Genomic DNA, 13,597 nt, shown 5'->3' on the forward strand with positions numbered 1-13,597 from the left:
AAGGCAACAGTGGTGGACTATTTGTGGAGGTGAAAAATAAAGCTGTGGTGAATGAGGAGAAGTAGGGACAGGTACTGGCCTCTCCTTTTGCTTGGAAATTTTTGCTGGTGGTCGAACAGTCTAATTCCTCTTGAAATGCCAGCTTTCTTTTAGTTTTCAAAGGAGGTGCAGTAACAATTCTGCCAGTATCTTTGTGTATATGGATTGTCTCATCCATAACTTCCAGTATGGGCTGAATCTCAGGGTCCTCCTCAGAAGGTCTAAGATTCCAGTATTGGGTTTGAACTTTGAGGCGGCTCGAAAGTCCTTGTTCCTCAGTATAAGAAGCTTTCTTGGGTTCCGAAGTTTGGATCTTTTTCGGTCCTGAAAATGAAGTCAGATGTTTTGGCTCCGAAGCAGGGCGTCGAAGCTTCGACTGAGGAGTGAGGATGCTTACTGGAGTCCGAGGCAGAACGTTTTACCAATTTACTCAACTCCGAAGTGGACCGAAGAGTGGCCTTTTTCAGCGCCGAAGGTCGGTCGACAACAGTCTTTTTTCGGGTCTAACCATGGCCTTCTGGCAGTGGTGTACCCAAGGCCTTCTGTGTTTTTTTGTATGTGGGCATAGGGGCAGACGTACTCACATGCTGGCCAGCAGTGACAGACCTATCTTCTTCCGATTCTTGCTTGTTGTCTCGGATGGAGACTGCTGTCTGCACCTGTTCTTCCATGAAGTTGAGATGCTCTGTACTTTGACGCCATCTCTAACCTTCTGGCTCTCTGATCCCGCAAGGTCTTCTTGGATTGGAACGATCGACGGCCTCACAATCCTCTTCTCGGTGGTCCGGAGAAAAAGACAGATTACAAATCAGGTGTGTGGCACAGAGGACAGAATTGAAATGGAGTCCGATCAACCAGGCTTCTACGTGGTAGACCCGGACAGGCCAGAGTTGGGCGTGTGCGCCCGGAAAGGCGAAATCTATATTCAGACTGTACTATCGGTTCGAGGCTAGATGGAACGCAATCGAAACAATACCGACGATTAAATGAGTTTTCTAAGGTTTCCAATTCAAAATCTCGGAGCGAAACAAGTCCGAACCCGACAGCGGAAAGAAAACAATCTAACAATGGAGTTGATGCCCATGCACACTGTAACCGAGAGGAGTCACTCGATCCCGTGACTCTGAAAAGACTTCTTCGAAGAAAAACAACTTGTAACACTCTAATCCCAACACTAGATGATATACATATATACACACACGGTCTTGTGGTGCACCTTTAAATTTTTTCTCCACCATATGTGTTCGCACTGACCTTTACTGAGCCTTGGAAATTCATCTGGGAGTATTTACACATTGGTTTAATCATTTGGAGAAGGTACTAGGTTGCTTCTCCACAAGCATCTCCATAGGAAAGTCATTTGTCAAAAAACAATTGTACCATATGATGTGCTATAGCCCTAGTGATGACGGCTTCAAAGACTGGGGTCAAACGACAGGCTCGGTTTTCTGAAAAATTGCTTTTTATGCCTCTTAAAGGGAGCTTAGTGTTTGTATTTCTGTGAGAGCAAAGTGAGGATGAATGTGACAATCTTGCTGGGTAGTGGAAATGAAAAAGGAAAAACTGTAGAATGTTATGTTTTCTAGAACACAATATAATTTGAATTCTTGTAAACGAACTGTACAAATATTTCAGAATATAGCACACAAAATACTTTGCGATTCTGAAGTGTGCTGCAAACAAAGATTTTACCAGGATCCAAAATTAATACACTGGGTGATGCAGATTTACACACATTACCGACTGTTCACTGTATGGTTTATCAACAAAACTATGTCTGTGAAAATGTAATAGTCATTTGAATGGAAAAATTTGTTGTTTATAACAGCCCTGCTAGCACATCAGACTTCAGTGATAAAGTTGCAGCAGAATGTTCCAAAACGTTCCACCAGCTTCATACTACATCCTTTAACATTCTCCTACTGAATACATTGGTTACATCTGTTTTTTGTGTGACACATGGAATTTTCACAATCACTCTGACTTCAGCGATGTAACATTATGGCAGCACCCCACTCCGAAAATTATTCCAGCACCACTGGCACTTGCCAATTGTGGAATGTCAATTCATGCATGAACCCTTGTTAGTGTACATCTTTTCAACTATCCTGTTGCCAAACAGATCTTGAAGGAAACCTGGTACTGTAATTTAAATAGCATTTGCTCAAACATCTGGTGCACACTTCTCAGTTGTTACTCAGTGTTAATAAGCAAGTGGTGAAAAAAAAACTAGTCAATGAAGCATATGTGTAAGGAAATGCCTCCTTGGCATGGTTACCCCCTGACTTTTTGCCTTTGCTGAAGTTATGATTTGAAAGTGTGCTGAGGCCTGCTAACCAGGCCCCAGAACCAGTGTTCTTTCCCTAACCTGTACCTTTGTCTCCACAATTAGCACAACCTGGCATCCAGGTAAGTCCCTTGTAATTGGTACCCCTGGTACCAATGGCCCTGATGCAAGGGAAGGTCTCTAAGGGCTGCAGCATGTCTTATCCCACCCTGGGGACTCCTCACTCAGCACACACACTGCTTGCCAGCTTGTGTGTGCTGGTGGGGAGAAAATGACTAAGTCGACATGGCACCCCCCTCAGGGTGCCATGCCAACCTCACACTGCCCATGGCATAGATAAGTCACCCCTCTAGCAGGCCTTACAGCCCTAAGGCAGGGTGCACTATACCATAGGTGAGGGCATAGGTGCATGAGCACTATGCCCCTACAGTGTCTAAGCAAAACCTTAGACATTGTAAGTACAGGGTAGCCATAAGAGTATATGGCCTGGGAGTCTGTCATACACGAACTCCACAGCTCCATAATGGCTACACTGAAAACTGGGAAGCTTGGTATCAAACTTCTCAGCACAATAAATGCACACTGATGCCAGTGTACATTTTATTGTGAAATACACCCAGAGGGCATCTTAGAGATGCCCCCTAAAAACATACCCGACTTCCAGTGTGGGCTGACTAGTTTTGCCAGCCTGCCACACACCAGACATGTTGCTGGCCACATGGGGAGAGTGCCTTTGTCACTCTGTGTCTAGTAAAGCCTGTACTGGGTGGAGGTGCTTCTCACCTCCCCCTGTAGGAACTGTAACACCTGGCGGTGAGCCTCAAAGGCTCACCCCCTTTGTTACAGCGCCACAGGGCATCCCAGCTAGGAAGCGTGAGACTTTCCACTCTGCACCCGATGCCCCCAGCTCGACCTGCGGAGAAACAACACTACAGGGAGGACTCCACGGCGACTGCGAGCCCGTGAGTAGCCAGAGTTGACTCCCCTGAGCCCCCACAGCGACACCTGCAGAGGGAATCCAAAGGCTCCCCCTGACCGCGACTGCCTGCTTCAAAGGACCCGACGCCTTGTAAAGACACTGCACCCGCAGCCCCCAGGACCTGAAGGATCCGACCTCCAGTGCAGAAGCGACCCCCAGGTGGCCCTCTCCCTTGCCCAGGTGGTGGCCACCCCGAGGAGCCCCCCCCCCCCCCTTTTGCCTGCATCGCTGAAGAGACCCCTGGGTCTCCCATTGAAACCTATTGCGAACCCGACCCCTGTTTGCACACTGCACCCAGCCGCCCCCGTGCCGCTGAGGGTGTACTTTCTGTGCTGACCTGTGTCCCCCCCCAGTGCCCTACATAACCCCCCTGGTCTGCTCTCTGAAGTCGCGGGTACTTACCTGTTGGCAGACTGGAACCGGGGCACCCCCTTCTCCATTGAAGCCTATGCGTTTTGGGCACCATTTTGACCTCTGCACCTGACCGGCCCTGAGCTGCTGGTGTGGTAACTTTGGGGTTGCCCTGAACCCCCAACGGTGGACTACCTTGGACCCAACTTTGAACCCTGTAAGTGCTTTACTTACCTGAAAAACTAACAAACACTTACCTCCCCCAGGGAACTGTTGAATTTTGCACTGTGTCCAATTTTAAAATAGCTTATTGCCATTTTTGCCACAACTGTACTTGATATTGTGTTGATTCAAAGTTCCTAAGATACCCGAGTGAAATACCTTTCATTTAAAGTATTGTTTGTAAATCTTGAACCTGTGATTCTTAAAATAAACTAAGAAAATATATTTTTCTAGATTAAAACCTATTGTCCTGGAATTGTCTGAGTGTGTGTTCCTCATTCATTGCCTGTGTGTGTACAACAATTGCTTAACACTACCCTCTGATAAGCCTACTGCTCAACCACACTAGCACAAAATAGAGCATTAGAATTATCTCTTTTTGCCACTATTTTACCTCTAAGGGGAACCCTTGGACTTTGTGCATGCTATTTCTTACTTTGAAATAGTACATACAGAGCCAACTTCCTACAATATGTACTGGTTTATTTGAAACTGACATCGGAACATAACATTTTAATTAGATCTGCTGAAAACAGTGCAGGGACACACTCAGATCTTTTCACAAGTACCTAAATCTACACAATGATAGAATCAAAAACAAAGGATATATGTGTGAGGGAATTAATAACTACAAGAACCACCCAATATGCTCCTTTTATCAGCAATATTCACAGTGCAAGTCTCAACAAAGCGTTTTTATAGCACTGTCAACTGTAACCGAACCCGTTTCTAAGCTTTCCTAATGTTTATAAGCTTTCCTAATGTTTAGAGATGAGACCAAAGGAATAAGGAGATTAGGAGGCTTATGACTATTTCATTCCAGTTCAATAACTGAGATACTTCCTTTGCAGATTTTACTTGCTACAGGTATCAATAGTAAGTAGAGAAGGCTTAACCCAGGATGTGGCTGAGGGAGAGCGACTCCGAGAATAGCACACTATTGTCAAATCTGTCTCTCTTCCAGAAACCAGGGCATTTAGAGGGCAGTATGGAAGGAAACCCTCAAAACAAATCCATGGCTCACAGTCCACACCATGTATATTCTTTATTTCACCTACACCCACCTTGCAGCCATTGGTTGCCTATCCCCAACCTGCTGGCATCAATGCAGTCCTCAGCCACACGACAGACATTACTTTTTGGCCCCTGGGAAAATGTTTGTGAGTAGTCATGGTGTACAACATCACTAAAAACCATTGGCAAAGCTAATGGGTACCAACTGCAAGACTACTCGCTTTTCCAGTGCTTGTTCTTTGGAGGTAGCAGGTCTGGTAAGGCATGGTCACCAGGAACTGCAGAATCTGAGGATCAGCCCCAGGGAGAAGAACCTCAGTAAGTATCCTTCCTATGCCATTGTTATGAACCTTCTATTCAGGGCCACAAAATCCTCAGGGTAGTCTTTGTCCTGGGAATGATTTTCAATGGGACCGCTGAAGAACATTTGACTACAGAGTCCAAGTCAATTGAGGACAACTAAATAGGAATGCGCTCCCCCTGGGCCTCTGCAGTACAAGACTGTAATGTGCCAAGCTCAACACAAGGGTGCGTGAAGCAGGTCATCTACTGTCACACATGCCAAAAACCAAGAGTATCATCGTTTTGGGAGTAAAGAGTGAAGTTAATTTTCCAACTTAAAATTTCACAAATTAACAGCAGATCAGTAACATGTAGGCAACGAGGCTTTTATTGTCAGTAAGTATAAAGCAGATACATCTAACATGGATGCGAGCAAATGTGTGACTGAACATTTTAGATGCTGAATTTTGCAGCACTGAGTGCAAATGCAACAACGTCAGTGCAAGGAGCATTCCAGCAAGGGGTTTTGATTGAAGAGCTAGACAGAACATTTTATGATCACTAATTTTAATGAGACCATGCAGTTAAGAGTAATGGTTAATATGAGATAAAACAAAGTGCAATTAGTTAAGACAATGATTCCAACATTTCATAAGCAAATTACAAAATCAAATCTCCAACTAATCGTAGATTGTTAAAGTCTAGCAACCCATGCAGCAGCTTCAACTTGCGACACAGGCTTCAAAAGTTCACTGGCTTCCAATGACACAAAAAATACCCACCTTATTTGTCGGAGGATGTCAACCTTAACCCTCTCATATCCACCATAGTCTACATATCTAATTTCCACCTCGTTGCTATCCTTGTAGAAGGACACCACCTGGGCACGCCACCATGCAGTATCATTGCCAGGAGCAGCACAGATCACCCCAACTGTAGCAACAAAATAAATGACCCAACAATTTTCAACTATGCAAAATAATGCAGCTAGTAAACAGTAGCTTTAACGTTATTTGAAATTCTTCTTAGAAAATATTTTTTTCAAAACAATGAAACAAGTTTTATCATAAAAACCCTAGTAGTTCATCAGTTGGGAAATTAAAACGAACTGCCTGCCTGATCCTAAGTGGCTAGAAAATCAAGGCCATGAGCCAAGCATGGGGAATGTTGAGTGCAGAGTAAGAGCAACTAACTAGGAGACAGTAACATTATCACTGTGTATATAACAAGTGATGTCTCAAATTCAATACTGTGTCCAGTTCTGAAGACAGAGGATGAGAAATACTGAAGGGACAGGCTACCAGAAAAGTAATTTAGACAAAAGTTTGTATAAAGAAAAAGGGCACACTGCTCATTCTGTGATGAATGCAACCTTGATTAAGTGTGCATAGAGCAGATTGGTGCACTGCACTATATTAGATAACATAAAAAGCACTGTCCCTAGTGCACTGCAAACTAGTGCCTACATTGGGGACAGCGCAGCAATTAAAGGTGAGCCAGCAATTTGAAACCACTAGTCTATCTTCCGCTACGGAGTAACAAGCAGCGAACTCAGAAGGGGGGAGGAATACCCTGCTTTTGGGTGCAATGTATTACAGCACCTGCCTGCGGGGGCATTTCGAAGGAGAGGTCTCTCTGAAACCTTCCAAAGTTTGCCCTATAGGGCAAACTAACTGCAAGACGTTTTATATGTGGCACAACATCAGTGCATCTCCCAATGGCTTATTTGCCCCTGTACTTGTGTGCAATGCAGCACAGGCAAAGGTGTTTTCTCATTTGAAGAGGGTCAAGACCCTGTGCTAACGAGGCATGCCCTTTTTGTTTTTAATCACACATGCACGAGATGTGGGCCGCGAGCTCCATATTAAACAAGGAGCTGCACACATGCATCTGCTGCCCCTTTTGTAATATCAACGTGGCACAAAGGTGATGAAAACGTGCTTTCTGTAATACATCAAAGGGTTTACAAGGGAGGACTAAGATCTAGGAGCAAGCCATTCAATGTTCAGAACTGATTTAATATAAGAACGGGTCATTATTTCTGAGCATAAGTGTTTGTTCACAATAGGTGTTTTGAGCGTAGGGCCTTGCAGTTTTACACTATTCTTTTTACAGAAAGGAGAGCAAACAGAGGCAACAGTTTTACAACAAAAAGCAAAATCAAAAAAGCCGGACACAGTCACACACGATTATTAATCATGAAAAAACAGTTACTAATGAATACCATTAGGGACGCTAAAACAAATATGCAAAATGGACAGCCTGGATGGGCATCTGATCCTCATTTATTGTGAAAAATAAGTATGACAGGATTCCTTTCTGAACTTTTCATGCGCAAAAAACATAAAGGAGGCTGTTTTTACCAGATTAGCAGTATGTGATTCAAATTAATTAAAGTCAAATATTTTAAAATTATAAAGTAAATTCGAGAATAGAACAACTGTATTGAGAGTCTGAACCAACATCATGCTATTACGTTGCAGGAAAGACTCTTGTAAATACAGAAAGGGCTGGTGGTCTGTGCCCACACAAGTAATAAATATTGTTTCTATATAGATCACCACCACAGAGTTAGTTTTTAAAGAGGCATTCAACACTAATGTTACCCAAAAATAAAATGCTACTTTTATCCACAGGGGAAAGATGAAAACTTAAAAATTCCATTGTGACGAAAAGTAGTAACCCAAAACTTCTGCAGGGGGCTCATTAATTAAAAAAAAAAAAAAAAAAATCACCCTTTATGAACTGTTAGATACTTACCTTCCACTGGGGTTGGTAAAACTGGAATTCCGCGCTGGGAATAACACAAAAACATCTGCTGGTCTAAACTGCGTAAAGCATGAAAGGTAGGATGGGTATGTTGCTGCACAAACATATGCCCAGCATTAACAACATTCACCACAAGAACCTCCACGGTGACACCATCTGGGAGCATAAGCTGAAAGACAAAAAAAAGCATGTTTTTACTCCGACATTACCAGAACTAATCGCCAACATATAAAAATATGGTCACCTGTTTAACCTAGTGTAAAATGGGCACCCGCTCAGAGAAAACTGTTCAATTACATTTTTTAGAAGTCTTTTTGCAGATGGTATGAGCTCGCAAGTTACAAGATTCCATAAGCAAATAGCGTATCCATTTCCATCCTGTGTATTGTACACTACAAATTCAGGCATACAGGTCCATAAAGCAAAGAAAAACGCATGGCTGGGTGTTACCCACACATTAAATTGGGAAAAACATTCTGGATAAACCAAAAAATTAATAAGATCAGACATTATCAAGGACATACATGCTTCCAACATTATAGGAGCCAATTACCGAATAATTCACAATCATGTGTTCTTCTGCCAAAAGATATACATGACCGCTGGAAACAGCAGAGATAGGTGAAAGTTGGTAACCCAGAAATTAAAGCAGACTAAGCAATAATCGAAGGTAACTCATACACAGGACCATTGTAAGAAATGCTGTACACTGGAAACGAAACAAGACTTTCAATGAAAGAAAATCAAAGCAAGCACTGGCAAAGCTAATATGTTTGGCTTTCATGTGGTAAGGCATGAAAACTCTGGCATGCACAAACTGTGTGGTGATAATGAGCATGTTTGTTAATGGTGGAAGTGACGTAGGTGGCAGCAGTTACAGTCATAGTAATAGCATGGGTGGGAGAAGCATAAACTCAAGTCGACTGTACTATTGTAAAGTATTTCGTAATTAGGTAAATACAGAACATTGATTTACATAGAGTACATATCTGAAAAATAATTGTGATGCTTAAGTATTTCATAGTTAACACGGCAATGCAAGCACATCAGTGGCTGAAGGATACACCAAGCAGCAAAACTCTTAAGAGCGGCACCACAGCCCACTCCACACTAAGCAAATAAATGGTAGTAATACTTCTTGCAGATAGCTGCCGCTGTCAAAACAGGCATTAAAAGAAGGGGAAAAAAATGGAAGGCTGGACAATGAAACCGAATTCACAGAACCATAGATGTTTGAAGAAAATTACTGAACTAAAATATATTTTTCAGGCTTGGAAGATACGATTAAGACAACGAATGCAGATGACTGAAGGGACAGCTTCAAGTCAAAGGTAGATAAAAGTGTTATGACGTGAGGTAACAATGCAAGAGCAGACCCATTGAGATAGCCAGAAGGCGAACATACCTCAGCTTCACGATAAGAAGCAATTATCTGGATAGAAAACTGTTGTAGTATCTCACTGTTATGGAGACAACTTTAAAGGCATAGAATTGAGTGAGATTCCAGCTGGTGGATGATTTGTATGGCACATATTTACAGAGCAAGCACGCTAACTTAAGTTTCCAGTTTGATTACTGAGTTGGTAAAACCACCCCTTATCAAAACCGCTCCTCTCGCACGCAATTCCCAAGGTGCTGAGGAGAGGGGCACGGACATGGAGCTAATAAGGTAGGAAGCCTCTCCAACTTAAATGAGACCAAGTGCAATAAGTATTCCAGGGGCACTAAAGGTGCCACATGCTACAATTTAGCCTTCACTGAACAATGTAATGCCAGACCAGTGCCCAGACAATACAATGAACTAAAGTGAAACCCCGAGGATGCCCTGGCCCCTTTATTTAAATCTTCAATTAAAAATAGTAAAACAGATACGGGATATTTAAGAGGACGTTTTTCAGGGTTAGAGAAAGCAAAATGTGCTTCCAGAAATTTAGGTACAATTACTGGAATGACTGAGGAAGAGAACACTGCGATTCTCCTTCAGGGATCTCCACTGATAACCATAACACTTAATAGCACCGCCCACGTGCAGGGATCACCGGGCATTTTTTTTCCTAAGTCACATTTTCAGGTGTAATGTGGGCTTACTTTGGAAAGGTCAGGATGTTGATGTGGCAAAAATGCATAACTTTGCATCCTAAAAACAGGCTATTTTGACGAGTCCTTTAATTTACTTTAAAAGATGGAAGAAATTACATAAAGCCTTAAAATGCCACTAAAAGAAGGAACAGACATTTTAACAACATCCTTCACAAACCCTTTAGTTATCTTATTGTATTAATAGGAAAGGACAGGGCAATGTAACTGTATAAGCTGAAGTTAAGTTAGAATAATGGAACACTGCACATTTAAGGGCACACAGGCTGCCTGTGTCCATTACAGTCGGCTAACAGCAGTTGACTCAGTTCTATTTTTTTCTGGCTCCCGCTGACAGGGTCGTTGAGCACTGAACTCGAACTTAAAGCTTGCACTGCAGAACCATTAAAAAGTTGATTTAATCAATGTCCTCCAGGACTAGGGATTTTGTTCTGTATTTTCCGTTTTCGAATATTTTTCTCTCACAAAATGGCAAAAAGGCCCCTAGCTCACTCTAAAAACTCAGAGGAGACGATCCGAAAATAGAAGGCAAAGTGGGAAACAATGACCCCGTCTTACATCAGCAAGGGGTACAGCGCCTATATGCTCACCGTGGCAGTCTCTGTTGATGTCAAGGACATACAATTCGTTGAGAAGATGGGAGAAGGAATCCATAGATGCCGAGGGAATTGATCAATGTTGGGGCACAAATATATGTTGAGACATATAAAGAAAAGATGACAGTGGTGTGTTTTTTTGAGGATGAATGCATGCAAGCTCCCCTTTGAATCAAACTGAGTACTCCAGGGTGTAACTCACCTTCTAGATCAACTTCTCCAGTCATCATTCCAGATTCACCTTCCCCCATCAACACCTCCTCCTCCTCCTACTGCCCAGTCACCTACGAAGTCTCCTCCTCTCCCATCTCCACCATTGTTATTTCCTTCCAAGATTCCTCCGTCCATGCCTCCTAGACTTCCAAAATCACCTGCTCCAGTGACACCTAATCAAGGCGTTGCCAGTCTCAATCCCGACATACCAGACCTCCCCCTGGGTTTAGGTCAAAGGTAAGGTCTCACCATCATCCATACTGTTCCAGGCCACCCAAAGTTCAAAGATTTTTTTTTTTTAAGCCGGACACTGGATTTCACATCCTAATCGAAGCCCTTGAGTTCCTACCACAAGTCCACGTTCACTACATCCAAGTCCTATTCTAACCAACTCTCCTCCAACAAGGACATCTGCAGTGGGCGACATCAATACTTTCCATTTGGTCCTTTAAAGCACTGGTAAATGAAATATCCCTCTTCCAGCTACTTCAGCCTCAACATTGACTTCTTGAGACACTGCATCAATGTGCGGTCCGAAGGCCATTGCATATTTGTAGCTGGTCTTACCATGCCAGCCACGGCCAAAGTTCAGCTTCTGTCAAGGCAGCTCTGTCTCCTATAGTGAAGTTTAGACCACCTGACCAGGATCAGTTTTTCCTATTGTCAGAACCCACACCAGACGCTGTTATTGTCTCAGCTGCTCGCAAGCTTCATGCCAGAACACCCTCCCCTACAGTTCCTCCAGATAAGGAAAGCAAAAAAATGGCTGAGTGGGTAGGAAGATATGGGCCACATCTATCCCTACAATGAAAGCAGCAAAGCCCTTCTGCACTCCTAGGGAGGTATGAGGTCACTCTGGGACTCACTACAGCTGTTCATAGGCAACCCGCCAAAAGACAGATGCAAAGACTTCAAATAAATCATAAACAAAAGATACAATGGCTCCCAATCAAGTCAGTGCTGCAGTGGATACATGCCTCGTAGAAGCCCATGGACACCGTAATGGCTTTGCCTTACATCTTTCCACTCGACTCAGAACTAAGGCACTCAAACATGAAGCACAACATAATTTAAAACCAACCATTTTCAGGGAACACATTTGTAGGAAGCTGGCTCTGCATACACTATATCAAAGTGAGATATAGTGTGCAGAGAGTCCAGGGGTTCACCAGAGGCTTAACAGAGGCCAAAGTAGATAATACTAATGTTTTCTTTGTGGTAGTGTGGTCGAGCAGTTAGGCTTATCAGAGGGTAGTGCAAAGCATTTGTTGTACACAAAGACAATAGAAAAAGCACGCACTCGAAGACTTAAATCCAGACCAATGGCTTTTATATTGTAAAAATATATTTTCTTAGTTTATTTTTAGAACCACAAGATTCAAGTTGCAGGCAAGTACCTTAAAAGTTTTGTATTTCACACAGGTATCAACAGTACTTTGTTTGAAATAGGTAATACTATTTTTGAATTATTGGCAAAAAGCTATTTTAAAAATGGACACTGCATTTTTCAAATAGTTCCTGGAGGGAAGACAAATTAGATCTGTTTACAGATAAGTACATCACTTACAGTTTCAGACTCCGGGTTTTAGGAAGTACAACGGTTGGGGTTCAGGTTAACCCCAAACACCCACCACCAGCAACATGGGGCCAGCAGGGTGCAGAGGTCAAAGTTGAGCAAATTTAACATGGGCTCCTATGGAGACAGGGGGTACTCTGAATCCGGACACCCAGCAGGTAAGTACCCGTGACTCAGAGGACAGACCAGGGGGGATTAGAAGAGCAATGGAGGGGCACAAGTAGGCACCAAACAGACACCCTCAGTGGCACAGGGACGGCCGGGTGCAAACAGGATATCTGGTTTCCAATGCGGGTCTATGGGGAGACCTCGGGGTCACTCAGAGGCTGCATGTGAGGTCCAGGGGGGTGTCTCGGGCACACCACGAGTTGGATAGGGAGGAGGGCCACATGCTGAACGGTGAGACACTGGGGGACGACTTCTCAAAGGCTTGGGGGTTGCAGATGAAGTGTGCCCTTTAGGCGTTGGATATCTTCGTCAGGAGCTCGTGGTCAGGGAGGTCCTCCGGATTCCTTCTGCAGGCGTCGACGTGGAGGGGTGAAGAGGTCAACCCAGGGCGGGCACTTGCTCGCAATCGCTTGCTGGGTGGACCACCTGGACATCAGCCATGGGTGTCGGGTGCACAGGGGTCAAGACTCGCGCATCTGGAGAGAGGTGAGAGTCCTTAATTGTAGGTTTCTTCAGAAAGAGCCGCTGTCCCTCAGGAGTTCTTGGTCCTTTTTGGTGCAGGACAGTCCTCTGGAGTTGGCAGAGGTCACTGGGCCCACTGGACGCATCAATGGTCTTTTTACAGGTGCTTTAAAGCAGGAGGCAGGCCGGTAGGGCTGGGGCCAAAGCAGTTGCAGTCTTCCTTCTCCGCTGGGGTTTTCAGCTTAGCAGTCGTCCTTCTTGTAGGTCGCCAAGAACCTGGAGAGTTAGGTTCAGGGAGGCCCCTAAATCCTATTTTTAGGGGTGTGTTAGGGGTCAGAGGGCAGTAGCCAATGGCTACTGTCCCTGAGGGTGGCTGCACCCTCCTTGTGCCCACTCCCTCTGGGGAGAGGGGCACATTCCTATCCCAATTGGTCCTTGTCCTCCAGACCAAGATGAAGGATTCTGCAGGGGAGGGGGGGGGGCACCTCAGCTATGTACTCTTTAGGGGTGATCCTCACTGGGGTGGTCACTCCTCCTTGTTT

At 44.1% G+C, this 13,597-nt stretch overlaps 1 protein-coding gene across 7 annotated transcripts in view; it reads right to left on the bottom strand.

Moving 5' to 3' along the window:
- Positions 1-13,597, bottom strand: part of AKAP1 (A-kinase anchoring protein 1) — a 312,712-nt gene that overhangs the window by 41,267 nt on the left and 257,848 nt on the right. For all 7 annotated transcript variants that reach the window (XM_069226646.1, XM_069226648.1, XM_069226643.1 and 4 more), the window contains 2 exons: positions 7,935-8,112; positions 5,957-6,107 (listed from right to left, as the gene is read on the bottom strand). In XM_069226646.1, the coding sequence (XP_069082747.1) occupies positions 5,957-6,107; positions 7,935-8,112 (329 nt within the window). The remainder of the gene's footprint in view (positions 1-5,956; positions 6,108-7,934; positions 8,113-13,597) is intronic.

The sequence above is a fragment of the Pleurodeles waltl genome, chromosome 3_2 (assembly GCF_031143425.1).
Source record: "Pleurodeles waltl isolate 20211129_DDA chromosome 3_2, aPleWal1.hap1.20221129, whole genome shotgun sequence".
Lineage (NCBI taxonomy): Eukaryota > Metazoa > Chordata > Amphibia > Caudata > Salamandridae > Pleurodeles > Pleurodeles waltl.